Here is a 20,712-nt window from a genome sequence, read left to right as displayed (position 1 = left end):
CTGAAAGACAGCACAGAGGCACTAATCATGGCAGCACAAGAACAAGCTCTGAGTACAAGATCCATAGAGGCTGGGGTCTATCACACCAGGCAAGACCCCAGGTGCAGGCTGTGTAAAGATGCCCCAGAGACAATCCAGCACATAACAGCAGGGTGCAAGATGCTAGCAGGCAAGGCATACATGGAACGCCATAACCAAGTGGCCGGCATAGTGTACAGGAACATCTGTGCCGAGTATAACCTAGAAGTCCCGAGGTCAAAATGGGAAATGCCCCCAAGGGTGGTGGAGAATGACCGAGCTAAGATCCTGTGGGACTTCCAGATACAGACGGACAAAATGGTGGTGGCTAACCAACCGGACATAGTGGTGGTAGACAAACAGAAGAAGACGGCCGTAGTGATCGATGTAGCGGTTCCGAATGACAGCAATATCAGGAAGAAGGAACACGAGAAGCTGGAGAAATACCAAGGGCTCAGAGAAGAGCTCGAGAGGATGTGGAGGGTGAAGGTAACGGTGGTCCCCGTGGTAATCGGAGCACTAGGTGCGGTGGCTCCCAAGCTAGGCGAGTGGCTCCAGCAGATCCCGGGAATAACATCGAAGATCTCTGTCCAGAAGAGCGCAGTCCTGGGAACAGCTAAGATACTGCGCAGGACCCTCAAGCTCCCAGGCCTCTGGTAGAGGACCCGAGCTTGAAGGATAAACCGCCCGCAGGGGCGTGCTGGGTGTTTTTTTTACATATATATATATATATATATATATATATATATATATATATATACATACATACATACATACATATATATATATATATATATATATATGTATATATATATATATGTATGTATATATATATATATATATATATATGTATATATATATATATATATATATATATATATATATATATATGTATGTATGTATGTATGTATGTATGTATGTATGTATGTATATATATATATATATATATATATATATACATACATACATACATACATATATATATATATATATATATACATATATACATATATACATATATATATATATATATACATATATACATATATATATACATATATACATATATATATACATATATACATATATATATATATACATATATATATACATATATACATATATATATATATACATATATATATATATATATTGATTGGGTTTCTTGTTTTTTGTTTTTGAAGTAGACTAGATTGCACTGTTCAAGGCAAGTTAATAGACAATATTTTGGAAGTTGCTTTTGTGTCTGTTGGTGTACTAGGATATTTTGGAAAGACTGCTTTTTACAATGAAATCTGTGCCACCAAAAACAGTTTTTGAACACACTGATTCATCATAAGAAGATTTCAAAAAAGTATGTTACTACTGGTTGAAGCATCTTTTAATTAAAGTGTAGAGGATCTTTTGGCAGTTTAACATGTAACATGGACTAAAAATCATAATCAAGCAGAGAAGCCAAGTTTTAAGAAACATTTACATAATTAAGGTGTCCTTTCACGTAACGAGTCCTATTAGGGTTATTTTGTCACACCCTTAAAGGACACTTCATTAGGAACACCTTGCTCATACTGCATTGGGCCTCATTTTGCCTTCAGATTTACCTAAATTCATAAAGTTGCCGCTGATTTGTCAGCTGGACAATCAACCTGTCAACTTAAAGTAGTCTACCCATTCTTTTTCGGACCATTCTCTATGAAATCCAGAAACTTTATGTAGATGATCAATTTCTCAAGTACTCACAGAAGCCTGTCGAAAACAACAACTGTGTCACAGTGGCCTACAAGCGTATACTGTTAGAATGGTGGGTGCTTATTTTAAACATGGGATAAGTTATAAATAATGAGGTCGAAATATGTTTAAAAAAAAGCATTCAGGCTGCTCTGAACTCTGTTTTTTTCTATTCTTGGAGTTGGGGTCAGAGACATCCTCATGATATACTGTGATCTGTACTAACACAGCTCTGGTTGTGATAACTGAAGCCTCACGCAGCGGCTGTTCAAATGTTGCATTTGGAGTAAAAGAATAAAAGTATGGAGCTGCAAATGAGCAAAGCAGGTCATTGTGAAATTACTTTATTCAAACTAGTCACAGAGAACATCATATCACCAATACCAGATTAAACTGCAGTTCTTTTATTCTGAGCAATATGATCTGCTGCTAAAGTTAAAAAAAACAAACCATACATTTAAAAATGGCACTCGTGTGTTCTTGGGTGGTGTTTAAATATTTATTATACAGTTTAATGGAAGTAAACATAGTAAAAGTAACATTAAAAACACAAAAGATGTGTTTTTAATAAACTCATCTTATTTAAACAGATTTTCTTTCTAAAATGCTTCAAAATTGTGTTTTTAAAGAGAAATAAAAGTCACGGCAAATCTTTTATGCAACTTCTGAATAAAAGTTTACATTTAGTCGAGTAGGAGCTGTACTGAACAACCAGTTTACACGAGTTTGCCTGTTGCGGGTGACAACCGAGAAACAGAAGTGAGAATTTAAGCTCAATTGGTATCAACTAACCAGTTCAGTCTTTGCACAGTGTAAGTGCAGATAGTAATAGATGACATTATGTCTTATATCTATCTTTTGTCATCCCTCCACCTCGAGAAACACGATTCTCTTGGCCACCATCTCCTCGCCGTATTTCTCCTGCAGCCGTTGGATGCTGATAGGCTCAGCCGAGAGCAAAAGTCTGTCGTCACAGCGATTCCAAAACGGTCCCGAAATGGAGGGGGGATTCAAGAGCAGGTCTTTTGCAGCAGAAAAGTCTCCGCTGGTCTTAAGTAAAGCTTTGGTCACACTAATTAAGTCCTACAAAAAAAACAGTAAAGGATAAAAATGACTTAACACAGAGAAAGCTGCAAGTTCCACAGTTAACCCCTTTATATCTGAATAAGCAAAATAAAGGTTGAAAGAATATAATGGAGAAGAAAAACAACACCTCACCTTATCTGTCTGGTTCATGAGGTCTCTGATTCGCAGCTTGTCCTCCTCTAACAGGTCCTGAGTCAGAGAAAGTGCAGCATCTTTGTTCACTGTTGGCTGTGGTTCTGAAGGAGCTGCTGGACGGTCACCGCTGACAGACTGAGAGTCGTCTTCCTGAGGTTCACTGTCGAATATGAACAGGTGGGCCTTGGAGGTTGTACCGACAGCCTCGGACACTACAGGCTCAGCAGCTGGAGGCAGGCAGCTTTTCTCAGCTGCACAGTTGTTACTAGTGGCCTGGGCCTGTTCCACATTACTCAGAGGGATCTCAGTGGGTCCAGGTTTAGTGCAGGACTGTTTGGAAGCGGGATCTGGAGTTGTGTCTGCAGGCGGAGGATGAAGGGAGGTCGATGTAGCTGCTGTTTGTGCAGGGTTTTGGAGATCTGGAGCTTCGAGATCATCAGACTATGAGATACAAATGTAACTGTGTTAAAGAACATATATAACACAGAAAAGTATTATAAAACACTGAAAAACAATGATGAAATACTTGGATTACATCATGTACAAAGTCGAGCTACATGTAAAGCAAGAAACAACACAGTGTAGCAGATGTTGGGAGTACAGTTAAATGAAAACAGGAACTTTCATGTGTGTAAAAGAAGCAGCAGAAGCTTTTGTGGTCAATAACCAGCAAAGAATCTAGAAATTCTCTTCTATGGCTTCATGCTTTAAATCAGAACTATCATGTGGGGCCTGTGGTTCTCTGACATCCCACTATTTATAGAAAAGTATTTTACTACAATTACAATCTGTTAAAATTTTCAAATGGAATGCTTCTATTGTCACAACTCCTATGCAATTTCAATTTAATTTGATTAATAGTAAAGACCCTACAATAATATATAGGATCAGAGGATACAATCAGAGGATCCCCTATTTTCAAGCATTTTGGCAACTGTGGGAAGGAAAAACTCCCTTTTTACAGCAAGGAAACTGGCAGCATGAGGCTCAGGGAGGAGCAGCCATCTGCTGCGACTGATTGGTGATGAGTGGAGGGAGACAGGACAAAAGACCTGCTGTTTGTTTAAAAAAAAAATGAACAAAGCTAGAAAAAACATTAATACTGAATGTTACATTTTTAGGTCGCAGGTCCATGAAGCCCAACAGGAGACACCAGCACTCCCAGTCAAACTGGGAATCAAGAGTGGGAACTGTTGCATGCTGAGGCACTGAGTGGTGATTTTACAAAGTGTATCAAAACCAGCATCCTACCTCACTGTCATCTTCAAACTCCTTCGTTGCCAATTCAAGAATCCCCAACTTTCTCTTCTCTTTCTTCTTTTCTCCTTTCTGAGGCACTGGATTGGTTTCATCTGAAAACCACAAAAAGTATAAAAAGTGTAAAAAGAAGGGTTGTCAAAAGAATGAAAACGGCTCTTTGTTTTCATGACATACCTGCTTGTATTGTTTTAGATATGGCTGCGGGTGTACTCTGCTCCTCGTCACTCTCTGCCGCTGCTCTCGGAGTTTTTCCTCTGGCTTTCTTGGGAGCCGGCTGGTCTGTGGTCGTATCTTGTTGAAGAGCAGACTTAGTTTTTTTCAGGGGCTGGGGAGATGATGTGGTTCGCACTGCTTGGGTTGATGATGACCTCAGTTTTTTGCCATACGGTTCAAGCTCAAGCTGCCTGCGAGTTGTTCGACGCAACGGTTGTTCCAGCACCGGGGAGGCCTTCTGCTTCTCGTTTGTCTTTTCTGATGAGGAACATTTGGGCGTGGGCTTAGGCTGAGCTGGTGTGGAGTCATCCCCTGACAAACTTTGTTTTTGTGGGGAGACAGGCTGAGGTTCACCTGTTTCTGCGTCTGTGGTCTCTGCTGTTAGCAGTTGGGTCTCTGCCTGTAGGTCCGCACAAGGCGCTGCAGTTTGAAAGGCCTGAGATACTTCAGCTTCTAGAGTTTCTGATTGTTTGCTTTCAGTTTGTTGTTTATCTGTTTTCTGACTCACATGTTGCTCTTGGTCTACATTTTCTGGTGTGCTTCCTGTTTGTACTAACTGGACATCCATCTGTGGAGACACCCATTTCAGGTTATGTCTTTACAGCAACTATAACCTCATACAGCACCCTTACAGCATACAAGCAGTGAGTTCCCACCTGTGTTAGGTCTGTTTCTGAAACATCTTCTTCACATGAAGATTTCTGAGCATCTGTCTCTTGATGCTCTTCCACCTAGAGGCAGACAGAGGAAATGAAAAGCTTCAGCATTAAAGTCTATTAAAAAAGTGACTGCCAGCAGCCTGAATTTGGTTGTCTGATTTTATTTAACCCACTGCTGCCACCCAGTGGCAACTCTTCACCCTACACCTGGTAAAAATGTTCCAGATTTTTATTAAAGCTTCAAGAAGTTTAGGAGGTAGCTTGTGACCTATTTTACTACACGTGACAGATTTTTTTCCCCTTTTGTTCTTCTTTTTTTTTTACAATAAAGGTGTTTTAGTAAAATGAACAACAGGATTCTAATGTAAACGCAGGTAAGACGGTTTAAGTATGCTGCTGAAACCAGCAGTAGACACACTGTAAAGTTCACAAATGGGATGTGTTCGAGGAGTAGTTCACAAATGGGATGTGTTCGAGGAGTAGTTCACAAATGGGATGTGTTCGAGGAGTAGAATTTGCATTTTATGTTAATCGAAGTGGATAAAAAACAATCAATAATATCTCATATAGAACAATAAATATAACAACATATTCCAGCGGTCCCCAACCCCCGGGCCACAGACTGGTTTAGGCTCATGTGTGAAATTTATGGTTTTCAGGGTTTTTATCATTATTCTTTATTGTTTTTATCGTTAACTCAGTTTCCCTGGGTCTTCTCCCGTGTGTTATGAATAAATCTTCTTTTTGTTTTTTTGGTACCAGGTTTATTTTGTTGTATTTATCCGCGACACCTTAAAGGCTGGTCTGTGAAAATATCGTCCGACATAAACCAGTCCGTGACGCAAAAAAGGTTGGGGACTGCTGATACAGTGTATACTATAATATACAATATTCAAACCACAAACATGCTACAGAAGAATTCCCTCATTTTGGAACGAGCTGCTCAGTTTGTCGGGGCTGACCTTTCTCCTGTTCACAGACGCCCAGCTCAGTCTCACCTTTACTCATATTCATGTTTCTGACTGCATCCACATGGTGCTGTGTAAGACTTTAAACAATCATCCAAAGGATTAAAAATTTAGAATTTTCTTATCTGGTACGTCTCCTCCTGCTGTACAGTCGTAATGTAGATTCTAATATCATTTTGCCTGTCAGTCGTGTAATGTTAGTGGATGCTGTTGTCACTGCTGTGATGTAAATATGTTGATATTTTGGATAAAAATAAACTTTGTTCAAATGGAACAACACTGGTTTAAAAACGGTTTCCTTACTTTTACTTAGCGTCTCTACGTGGGTTCTTTTACTCATAAAGCTACTTTCTGCTGCGTCCTTTTTCACAAGGATTGCCACAGTTGGTAGCGCTGCATGTTTTCACTGGCTGCCTTTCCTGATACAACTCCAAAGGGATTTGTGTCTCCTCCCAGGATCAAACTGGGACTCTTTCACATGTTAGGTTTTTAAATCTCTAAATGGTCTGCCACCTGTTTGTCTGATTTGTTGAAGCCCCATGTCCCCGTTCGTTCGCTTCAGTCAGCTGAGCAGCTGTTGCTTTCAGTCCCTAAGTCCCGGCTGAAACTTAGAGGAGACCGAGCGTTCTCTATTGCGGCTCTGATGCTTTGGAATAATCTTCCTCTCTATATTAGCTACATCAGTGCCAGTTTTTAAGTCCAGATTAAAAACCTATTTTTATTCCCTGGCTTTTAACTCTGTGGGCAACTGACATTTTTATTCATTTTATTGCTATGTTTGGTTTTTCCTATTGTATTACTATATTTATATTTGTATTGTACAGCACTTTGGTCTACCAGGTGTGTTTTTAAAGTGCTATATAAAACGATGATGATTAGGCAAACGTGTAAGCCATCACAGTATGGAGCCACTTTGTCTTTCTGTCTCTGTCACTTACTAAATACTGTTTTAATTTTATGATGTCGTGGAAATAGTCTGTGTATTTAAAGTCAAACTTTACTTTGAAAATTCTAACTAAAAAAACAAAGCAACAGTGGAAACAGACTAACATATGACAAAAAACACAACTAAAAATAACAAAATCGTAACGACAACATCCAGATAGTTAATCACCTCTGTCTTTTCTTCTGCTGTCTTACTGTCTTCTGGCTTTTCCGCCTCCACGGCGGCTGTCTGTTTCTTAGCCAGTTGTGCTTTGTAGCGGTGTTTCATCGACTGCCAGGTGTGTGCGGTCACATGCTGTTTCTCCATCTCTTGCCAAAGCCGGTTTCCCCCAGTCTCCGTCTTGTGCTTGCTGACATAATTTAAAATGGCAGCATCTTCTTCAGTAGTGTAGGCACTTCTGCCTAGTTATAAAAGATTGTAGACATAATGTAGAAAACGGAAGCAGATTAAACTATTCACCAGATTTACACACATTTCTAATTGTAACTTGTAAACAATTCAAGTAATAAAAAAAAATGTAATCTGTAAAGTGCAGACGTGTTAGAACACAATCCTTCAGACATGGAAAGTCTGGGGTTTAGTCGTACCTCCTGTGGCTTGAGGCGAACTGTTTTTGCTGTTGTTGAGTCTAGCAGAATGTCTTTGGACCTTTTCAGGATTTAGCCTGTAGTCCTCTAAATTCAACTGTTCATTCTTCTCAACACAGTCATAAATATACTGGGTGGACACGTACCTGAAAAGTAAACAAGGGATATAAGTAGATAATAAGACTTCCAGGTATGCTCCAGTGCTGCTGTTGTGTGTGTGGGATTCATAAGATATGAATCATAAATGGGTTGAATAAATTTATCACCACCACCAAACTAAACTGAAGAAGCATTTTCTTTTTTATCTTCTTCTTATTGACTGAAAAGAAAAATCGCATTTCTTTAAATGTAAACACCTGCCGATATTAACATGAATTCTCAGTTCAGCACGTACCAGTGTGCAGTGGATTCAGGAATGACACTTCTGTCCTCAGGATCAGTCAGCAGTATTGCTCCTGGTTGCTGGACGTTGCACAACATTCCTCCTCCAGCTGAAACGAGCGGCTGGAGTTTGCGTTTGATGGGACCAGGTCGCAAGAAGAAATTCATCGGTTCACCCTCCACAGTCATGAAGAGAACTGGAGAGAAGGCAGGCTGGGCCACAACTTGTCTTTTGGATGGCATCTCACCTGCTGGAAGAGATTCAATAACAGCCAGTACTATAAATGAGCTACATGGATGTGATGAGTGTGAAATTCTGGACAAACAGCAACTTACATTTTCTGTATATTTTAGTTTTCGGGGTTTTTTTGTTGCTGTTGTTATTAATTTCCTCTTTTGCCAGGAGGAAAAAAAGTCAGATTATTATAAAATGATTTGTTAATTTTTTAGACTTGTCAAGTCTTCCATGTCTTTATCACACACAACAAATAGAGTTCATGGCCAAAGGTAAATATCTTATTTAAAATTGGTCAATACTGGCAGTATATCGATGCATCACTATTCTGTTAACAGTTACACAATTTGTGATCATTTATTTTGTCAACTAGGCAACTTTTATTGTCAACACATATAAATCATCTACCTAATGAATGTCAAAATTTTTAAAAATGTTTTATTCTTACAGCAATGACTCAGTTTCAGGACTATCTCATGCAATCATGTCTTTTACTAGATACCGAAAAAAACCAAAAAAGTAGTTAAGTGTGTTTCACAAAGAGAGGAGCTTGACACTGCAAGTTCAAATTAAGTGTTAAGTTCAGATATCGTGGGTCACACTGGACTTAATTTAAAAGTCAAGCCGAAAAGTTAATATCAATCGTTATATCTAATTTCTAAAGTCTTACATTAATTGGGCCATTTGTGGCTCTCATTGCAACCAAGATGTTTCTATTTTTTTAATTCTATTTATTTATTTGTATTTAATTTTTTGAGCTAAAATTAAAAAATAACTATGCTTGTTTTATATACAAAGGTTTCGTGTGTACAGTATTTGCCCACTTTCTCTTTCGTTATTAAAAGGCTGCCCACCATAGCCTTTTGAGGTGGTGGTAATTATCACTACTAAAAGCCTCTTTTCCATCCAGCTATCTTCCTTCAGTTTCAAATTCTTGAAAGAGTAGTTGTCATCAACTGTTTATTTGAAGGGTTGCAGTCAAGATTCAGAAAATCTTAACAGTACAGAAACGGCACTAGTGAAGGTTGTGAATGATCTTCTTATGGCTTATGTCAGTGGATTCATCTCTGTGCTTGTTCTGCTAGACCTCAGTGCAGCATTCGACACTGCTGATCACAATATTTTACTACAAAATGTAGGTATGAAAAAACTGCACTGCAGAAATTTAAATCATATCTATCTGATAGATGGACAGTTAGTGAGGATCATTACTGTTTACATTATACATCCCTTAGGTAACATTATTAGAAAAGACTTTCTTACATGACTACTTACATTTATTTTAATGCATTATTGTAATGGTAGATGATACCCTGCTTTAATTATTCATGAAACCACATTATACAAATCTACTAGAAAAAAAGTACAGGCATGTCTTAAAGACACCAAGGCCTGGTTTCAATCCAGATCACTACAACAGTTGCAGGTAACCACTAATTTCCTGCTTTTAAATTCAGACAAAACTGAGCTTTATTGTACTCTTCCCTAAAAATCTTAGGAACATGGTGTCCAACCAGATACTTACTCTGGGTGGCACTATTTTAGCCTCCAGTAACACCGAGAGGAACCTGGGCATCATTTTTGATTAGGATATGCCCTTTAATGCATGCAGTAAACAAATATGTAGGACTGCTTTTTTTCATCTGTGCATTAGCTCTAAAATTAGAAACATCATGTCACTGAGTGATGCTGAAAAGATATTTCATACATTTATTACTTCTTGCCTGGTCTATTGTAATTCATTAATATCTGGTTGATCTAAAAGGTTTACTTAAGGTTCCTAGAGATGGACAAACTGTAAGTAAAATTAATACTGAAATAGCCCTTAGCAGGACGTGCTCTGTGTGTGTCCTGCCGTCTCTCCAGCCTTTGTGCCACCTTTCTGTGCAGCAGATTCTCCTCAGTAATTAAGCTAGAGTACTTAAAGTCCGACTTGTACACTTATGTGTGTATTTACTACACTTCAGATCAGTAGAGCGGTATGGTGTGTTTTTGCATTATTTAACCATTTTAACTTACTCTATTTGGACCAACTTTCAGGTTTTGTTATGATCATTGTTTTTGGAAGGTGTCAGCAACTTGTCCATGTCACCTTTCAGTTTAATTATTGAAAAAAAAACAACAACGATTTTATTGCCTCATTCTTTCCTTTTTTGTCACTTACCCCAAATCCCCTGGACATTTAGGCGGGCGTAACGCTAACTATAACAAAGGAGTGGTGTACCCATCATAATGTAAGGCACATCTCCAACAGTAGATGGTGGCAAATCAGATCTATATACGTTAATTTTAAGACTTCATACTACATTACTTTACTTATCTATTGTCTGTTATGAGTTGTATACTTGTATATTTTATGTAATCTGCCTACGGATTTAAATGAACTGTTTTGCTTATTTGTATAATTTCCAACATCCATTGTTCGTGCTGAATTTTCTTTCTAAGCTATTTAAAGGTTTACGGTGTTCAAGCTTGGTTGAAGCAACTTTAAAATGATTATTTTGTGAGATGGTTGTTTGTTTTATTGATTTAAGTGGGTTCTTGGTATAGTAAATATACATCAACATTATTTTTGCGTTTATGTTTATATTTTTTGTTGTAGTTTACAATATAAAACGGTCACTTAAATTCACTGTGAGGTCGTTGTGGCTGATTTTCTTATAAGGGAATATTATATAAAAGAAAATCAACCGGAAACTATGCAAAGCTGGACAGATTCATCCAGTGTGAAAATATGAGGCACAGAAAACGCTACGTGTACCGCTCAGACACGTTTTTCAGGCTCACATGAACAGCAGGGAGGAGGTGTGTAACATCGCTAGCCCGTCAAATGGCAAACTGTAAAAAAAGCAGTCGCCTAAATAAATGTCATCTTAGATTAGAAATAATGTTTTAAACTTACCGTGCACTTTGCCTTCTTCCTAGCTAGTCTTTCCCGCCCCAGAAAAACAACAAAGCTCACTTCCGGGTCTTTTTCTTCCTTGTTGAATTGTTAGAGGTTAGAGGCTCCGTATCGCCCCCACTGGTCGCATCCATATTATGCGATAAAGGAAAAGTATGTAAAGAAGTAAAAGTAAGTAAAGATCTTGTGAAAATACTCATTTATAAGTAAGGAAAGGAAAATATACATGTTGTTGTGAAATAATACTTAAAATATCATAATGATACTGAAAATTATACTCATATAATTATAGTGGCAAAAGTAGAAGGTCAAGAATAAAAAGTAAACAACAACAACAATAATAGCTTTATTTGTACAACACTTTTCAAAATATGGAGTTACAAAGCCAGACTCAACAACATTAAAGCTAAGTATACACATTACACCATACAGACTAATAATCAACCCCAGGATCACACATTCATTCCAACACTTCCATACAGGCAAATACATATAAACTATGGCCTAAAATAAATGGGAATGAGTAAATGAGGCTGTTCCAAGGTTTAGGGTTACAACCTCAAAAGTGTGATTGCCTCTGGTTTAAAGTAAGACAGTGGGAACTTGATGATATTGTCTGAAAAGCCAGCTGCAGTCATATGGTCTCACTGGCTTTCAGTGTTGGGACTAACGCGTTATTAAGTAACGCGTTACAGTAACTACGTTATTATTGTGGTAACGAGCACGGTAACTAGTTATTATGCCAAAACCAGGAACGCGTTACTCGTTACTGGGATTTAGATAGGCTCGTTATTCGTTACTTGTGTGGTGGCTATCGCGGAGCTTCCACAGATTCAATAATATTCCCAGCCAACATTTATATGTGGGGCCCATATGGTTTGGAAATGGGCTGAAAAATGGGCCCCATATAGGATTGTCCGCGGGTTCCGTAATGGCCCCATATTAAATGCCCATATAGGTGTTATGTTAGGAAAATCTGGGAACTAAATGGGCCCCAACTGGGAAAAGTACACAGAAACCCACCTGGGCCCCATCTTTCAAGTTTTTGTGGGTACCATGTAGGCACCACATAGGCTAAAAAGTGGGTTTTAAGTGGGATTGTCCGCAGGTTCCATAATGGCCCCATTTTATAAGCCCATCTCGGTGTTATATTGGTAAAATCTGGGAACTAAATGTGCCCCAACTGGGCAAAGTACACAGAAACCCACCTGGGCCCCATCTTTCAAGTTTTTTGTGGGTACCATGTGGGCACCACATAGGCTAAAAAGTGGGTTTTAAGTGGGATTGTCCGCGGGTTCCATAATGGCCCCATTTAATAAGCCCATCTTGGTATTATATTGGTAAAATCTGGGAACTAGATGGACCCCAACTGGGCAAAGTACACAGAAACCCACCTAGGCCCCATCTTTCAAGTTTTTGTGGGTACCATGTGGGCACCACATAGGCTAAAAAGTGGGTTTTAAGTGGGATTGTCCGCGGGTTCCGTAATGGCCCCATTTTATAAGCCCATCTCGGTGTTATATTGGTAAAATCTGGGAACTAAATGGGCCCCAACTAGGCAAAGTACACAGAAACCCACCCGGGCCCCACCTTTCAAGTTGTTTTGTGGGTACCATGTGAGTACCACATAGGCTAAAAAGTGGGTTTTAAGTGGGATTGTCCGCGGGTTCCATAATGGCCCCATTTTGTAAGCCCATCTCGGTGTTATATTGGTATAATCTGGGAACTAAATGGACCCCAACTGGGCAAAGTACAAAGAAACCCACCCAGGCCCCACCTTTCAAGTTGTTTTGTGGGTACCATGTGAGTACCACATAGGCTAAAAAGTGGGTTTTAAGTGGGATTGTCCGCGGGTTCCATAATGGCCCCATTTTATAAGCCCATCTCGGTGTTATATAGGTAAAATCTGGGAACTAAATGGACCCCAACTGGGCAAAGTACACTGAAACCCACCTAGGCCCCATTTTTCAAGTTCTTAGTGGGTACCATGTGGGCACCACATAGGCTAAAAAGTGGGTTTTAAGTGGGATTGTCCGCGGGTTCCATAATGGCCCCATTTTATAAGCCCATCTCGGTGTTATATAGGTAAAATCTGGGAACTAAATGGACCCCAACTGGGCAAAGTACACTGAAACCCACCTAGGCCCCATTTTTCAAGTTCTTAGTGGGTACAACATGAGGAAAACATGAGCTAAAAAGTTGGAATGGCATTAGCAGTGGGTTCTGTATTTGCATCTTATTTCTAGTTTGAATTGACTAAGTTCTGGCACTGAGTGGGCCCCATGTAGTAAAACAGTCACAAAATCAATTTTTCAGACGGCTAATACGGGTTCTGTGACACAAAGACACCAAATATATTAAAGCTGACCGCAAACAAAATCTAGTTTGTAAATAAAACCATTTCAAAAATCACGAGGGTACACAAAACAACATTTTTCACATTTATTTTGTCCAACAACTGTGATTTTACGTAACTGTATTCCAAAGTGCGTAAACGTTTAAAAACTAGAAATGTCAAACTACAGCAAAATTCCTTAGATATTTGGAACTGTAGCAACATGGGGAAAAAGTCAGATGGAAAACTCAAAAGCTTATCTTGAATCAGCAGGGTTTGTTTTTTTACAGAGCCGTAAGTCTATTTTGTACCCTTGCAGCCCTCGGTCCTCCTCTGTCTTTAGCTCCACTGAACCACTTGGACAGAGCCTTCTCTGCTTCTTGCAAGTTGACTTTTGATGTTAAATAATTCTTCAGTGCCTCTGCAAATGAAGAAGAAGAAAAACGGGCAAGCCAAAGTAAAGTTAATCTTAGCTTACTTCATTTGGTGATGATTTTCAAAGAACAATGTTTATTTCACTTTATTGCCTCAAAAAATATATACAAATTGCATGATAACCAATCTCAGTTACACTTTCAAACACTTTATTAAAAAAGTTTAGTTTTCTAAAGTTCAAATGTCTCAAGTGAAACTAACTTACCATACACAACATTAAAAAGACGCAAATCTCTGAACTTTTTTTCCCCATGTCGGCCAAGCATGTTGTACTCCACAGCCAGCTCAGGTGATATGAGGAATTTCATCATCCTTCTTGTGGCATCGTCTACACTTGTTTCCCCTGTATCTGCTACCATGGCAACCTGAGGGGAACATACAAAAAGGACAGATTAGATACTGGCATCTGGTTAGGATGCCTCCCTGGTGAGGTGTTTTGGGCACGTCCCACCAGGAAGAGACCCAGAACACCCAGGACATGCTGGAGGGACTATGTTTTTCGGCTGGCCTGGGAATGCCTTGGGATTCCCCCGGAAGAGCTGGGCCAAGTGCCTGGAGAGAGCGAAGTCTGGGCCTCTCTACTTAGTACCGGATTGGGTCGAGGGGCAGCAGCCTAAGCTTAAGATAATGGACCGGAATGGAGGATAAATGGACACTTTACATATTACTTAATGTTTACTGTGTGGTGATAAAAAAAAATGGTAGTAAACACAAGCTAAACTAAAAAAATTAATTGCGCTTCCTTAACCCTTTATCCCCAATAATGTTACGCAGGATAACTGGTAGGTCTGGTAGGTTTTTTCCTCTACTGTATACTATATGAATGTAATCAAGGATTAATAACAGAAAGAAAAAAGAAATTGAAATTTTGCCATTTTTACTAAAGGCAATCAAAATGTACATGAATAAAATATTTAAATTAGTCAATTCAAATTAATAACTCTAAAACACTGAACAAAATTAAGTATTTGACCCTGTGGTTTATTTTCGGACATCTCTTTTCTTCTAAAAGTCCAGGCGTGTTGGGCCCCTGGCAGAGCTCAGGTTTGACGAGACAGGTTTGGAAAAACCTGTCGCTGGCGACTTTTTGGGGGCTAAAGGGTTAAAATAAATAGGAATTGGCCAAAATTTGTATAAACTATGAAATAGCAGAACAAAAGTAAAGAAAAAAATCTTTATCTGTTATCAGAATCAAATATTTGAATAGAATAAAAAATTTAACTTTCTGGAAGATTTCTCGTTACATCTGTCATAAAAGTAACAACATCTCAGAAAAGAAACATGATAGCAACAGAAAAATATGATAGCAGTGTGATGTGATGGTCCCTGGCCAGATTTTTACACATATTATAAGCCCTGTGACACAAAAACCACAGAACTCTGACACGCACAGACTGTTTTCCTTCGTGCTAATGAAGAAAAATGCTGGTCTGGTATGTAAAAGGGAATTTATTCTTCCAGGACCTGAAGCTCCGTAATGCAGCCCTCCAACAGCCAAACCTATCTGTTCTCTGATTGTCTTGATGCATGCTCAATCATCCAGGTAAGTAAATCTCCAAAAGTTGATTCTGTTCATCTGGACGTAGCGCTTGCAGCATTTTCTCCCACTGAAAATGCTACGTCCAGATGAACAGAATCAACTTCTGGAGATGTTCTCTGATTGGATTGTTTAATTGGTGATTGACATGAAATTGACCAATCAGCTGAAAGGAAGAAAAATAGGGTCAAAATTTGGATGTGTAAGTATAAATCCACACACAGCCAGGAAAGCCGAGCGCAGAGTTGTTTGTAGCACCAATTCAGCCAGAGTGGAGCCAGATGGATTTTCCATCCATCCACACTGTAAAGTCTATAGACCAGCAAGTGATAAATTAACAGTGTTGTTGGTATTTTCTAAAACAGTTGTATGCAATAGGAATTGCTGTTTATAGTCCTCCTGTATATCTGCATGTTCCCTCCCAATTAAAACCTGTGATAATGGAGATTCAAATTCATGTCATACCTATACCAACAGTTATCAAGTATCCAGATCGACCTTTACTGATGTGCTCTGTCAGTGCGCCCCAGGGCAGCTGTGGCTACAATGTAGCTTGCCATCGCCAGTGTGTGATTGTGTGTGTGAATGGGTGAATGACTGAATGTAGTGTGAAGCGCTTTGGGGTCCTTAGGGACTAGAAAAGCGCTATAAAAATGCAGGCCATTTACCATTTAAAGGAAAATTGTTATTTCCATGTATTTTCCTGTTCTGCCTTCAACTTTGAGGACTTCCCCCCACATTTCTAGTTGTGACAGTGCACCTACAACAAAAAAAATCTGCTGTGATTTACATTTGTTGAAAGAGCAATTTTGTAAAATGGTCTATTTTTGTATGCACAGTTTACAAATCTGTCCTGTACAGCATGGACTGATTGCATGCTAAAAAGTTGTTGCTTAAAAATAAAACAATAAATTTTTAATTAATAACATCAGCAGAAAGCCTTGTTATTAATTAGATGTACAATTTCTATAGAATACGAAACAACTCAGTTCATTTTTGATCATATCAATACCAGCATATTACACAACTAGTGATGGGATTTTCGTCTCTTTTTAGAAAGCCGGCTCTTTCGGCTCCCAACCGGCTCTTCAGGTTGTTTTGTTGCTTTAATTAATTTATTATTAACAACAATATAAAATTATGAACAAAAGGAATTACTAATGTAAAAAAAGAAACGTGGTTTTATTTATATATGTTTATATATAAATATATATGGTGGCCCCTAGAGACAAAGCATGTACAAACTCCAAAACCCATTTCTAGCGTCAACTGAACTTCCAAAACAGAGCTATCTAGATCACTTAATTTACACAATTGAAATCATATGTGTATTTTTTGTGTATTTATACACAAGCACTCATATATATTCATAAAAAATTCCAAAAGCTGTTCATTTACCTGTTACTACCACACACCAAATCCGGTCGTTGGTACTTCCTGGCTTGTGTAGCCACTAGGTAACAAAATCTCAACACTGTGCCTAGCATCCTGGAGCACTTCTGTTGTGTTTTGTACGTGCTTTGGAGTTTGTACGTGCTATGGAGTTTTTACGTGTTTTGGGGTTTGTACGTGCTTTGTCTCTAGCAGCCACCGTAAATATACTTTTATTTATTCTCTCCACATAAAATGTAATAAATAAATCATATAATACAAAAAAAACAACTATTTACATTTCAACTTTTAACTATTTAAATTTTCAGCTTTTTCCTTTTAAACAAATTTAAAGTGAAACAACACAAAACACTGCAAACCACAACACAATTAAATATAAATTATAATATGAAAACAAACAGAAGATGCACATTCTCTGTCATATGGGCCTGCATGAATAAACTTTCTGAATCCTTTATCATCCGCAATTGAAAATAGTTGTGGATGATTACTATACCTTTCTAATGTGACGTTGTTGTCCCTGGCTCTCTTTCTCTCTCTCTCCCTCCTGCTCTGTTACTGTGCTACTGCGTGTGTAACAACCGCCCCTCCCCCCTCTTCCCAGCGCAAAGCACAAGGCTCGCGTGCAGAGTGAAGCGGAAAAAAAGTGCGAGAGAGAGGGTGAGAGAGAGAGAAAAAACACGCTTGTGTCGTTCACTTCAAAGAGCCGTTTCGTTTTGACCAACACATCACTAACAACCATGATGAAAAACGCTCATCTGCTTCCATCACCATCAGCTGATTAACATTGAGCTGCTGCAGTCAACACCATCAAACTAATTTACTGTTTAATGTTATGTTATTGAATGCTTTTATTTTTAAATCTTTACCAGCGCTTAAAGACTGTAGATGTTCACACCTGGTGTTAGAAAATCGAGCTCACTGCAGTATTTTTTTTTATAACAGGAAATTTAAATTTTTATTGGTTACCGTGTTTATTACCACTTTTATCAGTAATGTACTTCCTATAAAATATGGATTTGATAAGTTACCGGTTTATTGAAATCAGCTAGTGAACACATCGATCACTTTATTGAACTACACGCCTTACACTCTTGTGAGCTCTGGTTACTAACAGCAGGTGTGAATGTTTGGAGTCCAAAACGCAGATAAAGATTAGAATAACAAGGCAATGTAAAATCAGTTTAATGCAGTTGACAGTAGCAGCTCAGATGGAAATCACCCAATTGTGAGGAGAGCAGAGGACCAAAACTGTCAGAGTTGTGGGTCAAGTGAAGAGAACACTGTTGGCGTTATTGTTAGCATAAAAGATGAAAATTAAATAAATGTTAAATTTTAAAATAGATCATTGCCTCCTGTGCCTAAATAAATATATATACTTAATACCAATAAAAAAAAAAGGATGCCCCAAAGACCATCACTTTTCAAAAATAATAATAATAATAATAATAAGTAATACAAATAATATGAAAGTTACTTACATGTCAAAGATGGTGCTTGTGATCTTGAAGAATCTAAACGTGATAAGGAAATGAAAGAAAGTGCATGAGAAAATACAAACATTTTTGTTTTTTCCCAGGATAATTCAATATAAAAGATTCTCTTACTAATGCACAAAATGAACAGTGTAATTAAAAGTTTGAAAGGCACTGCATGTGTTTATATGATAAACTGACTAATTCAAGCAGCAAACACTAGCAGTGCAAAAATGTATCTAACTAGCTGACAGACTTTAAAGTCACAGGAAGATATATCAAAATGGTGACTTATGCCAGAACAAATGACTTGACAGACATAAATCCTAAATTCCTTTAAGTAAAAAAGGAATTACTTTTTTATAAGTGGTCCCTAGTGGTTTTCAAATTATTACATGGCTTGTTAATTTTTTATTAAATTATTAAGAAGCCAGATGAGTTCAAAACATTTACAAATTACTATAAAGCACTATCCAAACTTCAAATCAAGTGGCAAAATCTCCAAATTAAAAGTACTCGCAAACTATAAAAATTTGATTATACTTAAAAATATGCAAAAACTAATTTAGTGGAATTTTTACCTGCTCAAGAATACATTGAACATGCAATATTTAATTGAAAAGAACAAAATTTGTGTACTTTTAGAAAGGATTATTAAATATTTGGGGATACTAGACATAAAGAGGGTCTCGTACATTTACGGGCATCTAATTTCCTGGATTTAATGGTTTAAAAGTTTAATAGGTCTTTGAAGTTGATAATAAAATTGAGTCCATTATTAGCAAAAAGAATAAAAAAAAAAAAAGAGCAAAAAAATGCTTAATATATAATAATTGTTTTAAACTTAAGCTTTGTAATTGTAGCAGATTTCATTATGTCTGTAATTTTTTATTTAGCCCCACAGTAGTAAAAGCCATAAATGGGAGTTAGATTTATTACTAGTATTTTACACAGCATTCAGCTATAATAACATGTTCTGCATTTTCCTACTTCACCATCTGATCTGAACAGCTGCACTCTCTTAATTAATTAATGACCTAACATTTCTCAGTAACCAATAACTAGATGGAACAGCACAGTATCTAAGAGAGTGATCAGACAGTGTTTGAGCTAAAGACGCTGTGTGTTTCTTTTGGGGGCTTTTTACACACTGATCCACCACCGTTTTCCCATAGTACAATGCATATCTGGTAACATTACCGTATTCAGATCAGAAAACCGTTTCAGCTGCAGGCATCTACTCCTGTAATTTAAACAATCACCTTGCTACACTGCACATGAATATTACGTAACATGGTATGACTAGCTCATGTTCAGACATTTAAGATACTGTTCAGCCATTTTGTTTACTGGGTAGTGCATAATGGCCGAGTTAGCTGAGCAGGAATCCACTAAAGCCAAAAAAATAATATAAATTTTTTAAATTAATTACAAAAACCTTATAGGAAAACCCAAGAAACAGTTGCAGAAGCACAGAAAAAAACTGCCGTGTACGTTATAGTGTGTAAATTCAAAAACTGTATAGAGAGAATGGTGCAATGAAAACAGAATAAGATAAGATGAACTTTATTGAGTAGAATATAGGCAGTAAGAGTTTTTTAATTAACTTTAAATTATGTTTGCCAAAGACAATGCAGCAAATTAACCCAGTTCTACCTGCTAGCTAAAGATGTTATGCTTCTCCCCCTTATACCGTTTAGGACGACTATAGAAAGTTACTAAAATAACCATTGATGAAAACGTATCAAACTTTAAGTATTTACCTTTGTCATAGTTTTCGATTCTTTGGTATCCTTTTGTCCTCCACGTTCTTAAACACCAGGGAGAGAAAAGGCGCAACAGACGAAAGACCGCGAAGACTAGACGCTAGGCGGTGCAATCTGCTCCTCCCTCTTTTTAAACGAGCCAATAGGAGCTGCTCACATTAAAAACAACTTTATTTAAAAAGTCGTTTAACACCTGATACAAAAATTTTAAAAGTCAAACAATGCACAAGTTTAAAAGAACAATTTTATTTTTAAAAGTTTTTTAAGCATAGGGATGGTTAATATGTTTTAAAAAGTAATATATAATATTTATCAAAAAGTGTCACCCAAATCAACATCATAATAAAAATATAATTAATAAAAATATAATAATGATAAGAAGAAGAATAACAGTTTACCTAAAAGCTCTTCTAACATTAGACTGGTTTTGAAAAGTTTCAATAGTGTCAATACACCATAAGGACAAGGGAGTTTCACAGTTGAAGTGTGACTGCTTGAAAGACCCCATTCCCTCTCCTTTCCACTAGTTCAAAGAAAATATAAATTATTTCTGGTTATATAATTTGAGGGCACAAGTTTGAAGAGTAACATTTTAACAGATCGGTAATATACTTCAGGAGCTTTACTGGATCTGATTAACCAAAACTTCCATCT

General features: G+C 37.7%; 1 protein-coding gene and 1 long non-coding RNA gene across 2 annotated transcripts; both read right to left on the bottom strand.

Moving 5' to 3' along the window:
• Positions 1-2,395: 2,395 nt before the first annotated feature.
• On the bottom strand, positions 2,396-11,152 carry terf2ip (telomeric repeat binding factor 2, interacting protein). The gene is made up of 9 exons (XM_085354300.1): positions 11,119-11,152; positions 7,995-8,229; positions 7,601-7,746; positions 7,182-7,414; positions 5,097-5,171; positions 4,402-5,008; positions 4,219-4,319; positions 2,965-3,408; positions 2,396-2,829 (listed from the first exon to the last, which is right to left on the bottom strand). The coding sequence occupies exons 2-9, from the start codon at positions 8,222-8,224 to the stop codon at positions 2,608-2,610; spliced, it is 2,058 nt and encodes a 685-aa protein (XP_085210426.1). The 5' UTR covers positions 8,225-8,229; positions 11,119-11,152; the 3' UTR covers positions 2,396-2,607.
• A 2,003-nt stretch (positions 11,153-13,155) lies between these two features.
• On the bottom strand, positions 13,156-20,225 carry LOC146632351 (uncharacterized). Its single transcript, XR_014906197.1, has 4 exons — positions 20,056-20,225; positions 18,299-18,331; positions 14,094-14,253; positions 13,156-13,874 (listed from the first exon to the last, which is right to left on the bottom strand). It is a non-coding gene; the product is annotated as an uncharacterized LOC146632351 (long non-coding RNA).
• Between the last annotated feature and the right edge of the window lie 487 nt (positions 20,226-20,712).

This window comes from Diplotaxodon limnothrissa, linkage group LG5 (genome assembly GCF_057381915.1).
Source record: "Diplotaxodon limnothrissa isolate DT_005_m linkage group LG5, D_limnothrissa_male_GT1.1, whole genome shotgun sequence".
NCBI classification, from domain to species: Eukaryota; Metazoa; Chordata; class Actinopteri; order Cichliformes; family Cichlidae; genus Diplotaxodon; species Diplotaxodon limnothrissa.
The sequence above is the reverse complement of the archived record's forward strand: the minus strand, read 5'-3'. Positions and strand labels throughout refer to the sequence as shown.

Excerpts from the sequence above, each read along its gene's own strand:
- terf2ip (XM_085354300.1), bottom strand. The coding sequence starts at position 8,224 with ATGCCATCCAAAAGACAAGTTGTGGCCCAGCCTGCCTTCTCTCCAGTT. Across the intron at positions 5,172-7,181 it reads CAGCAGAAGAAAAGACAGAG|GTGGAAGAGCATCAAGAGAC; the intron begins GTGATTAACTAT and ends GTCTGCCTCTAG. Across the intron at positions 2,830-2,964 it reads TCATGAACCAGACAGATAAG|GACTTAATTAGTGTGACCAA; the intron begins GTGAGGTGTTGT and ends TTTTTTTTGTAG.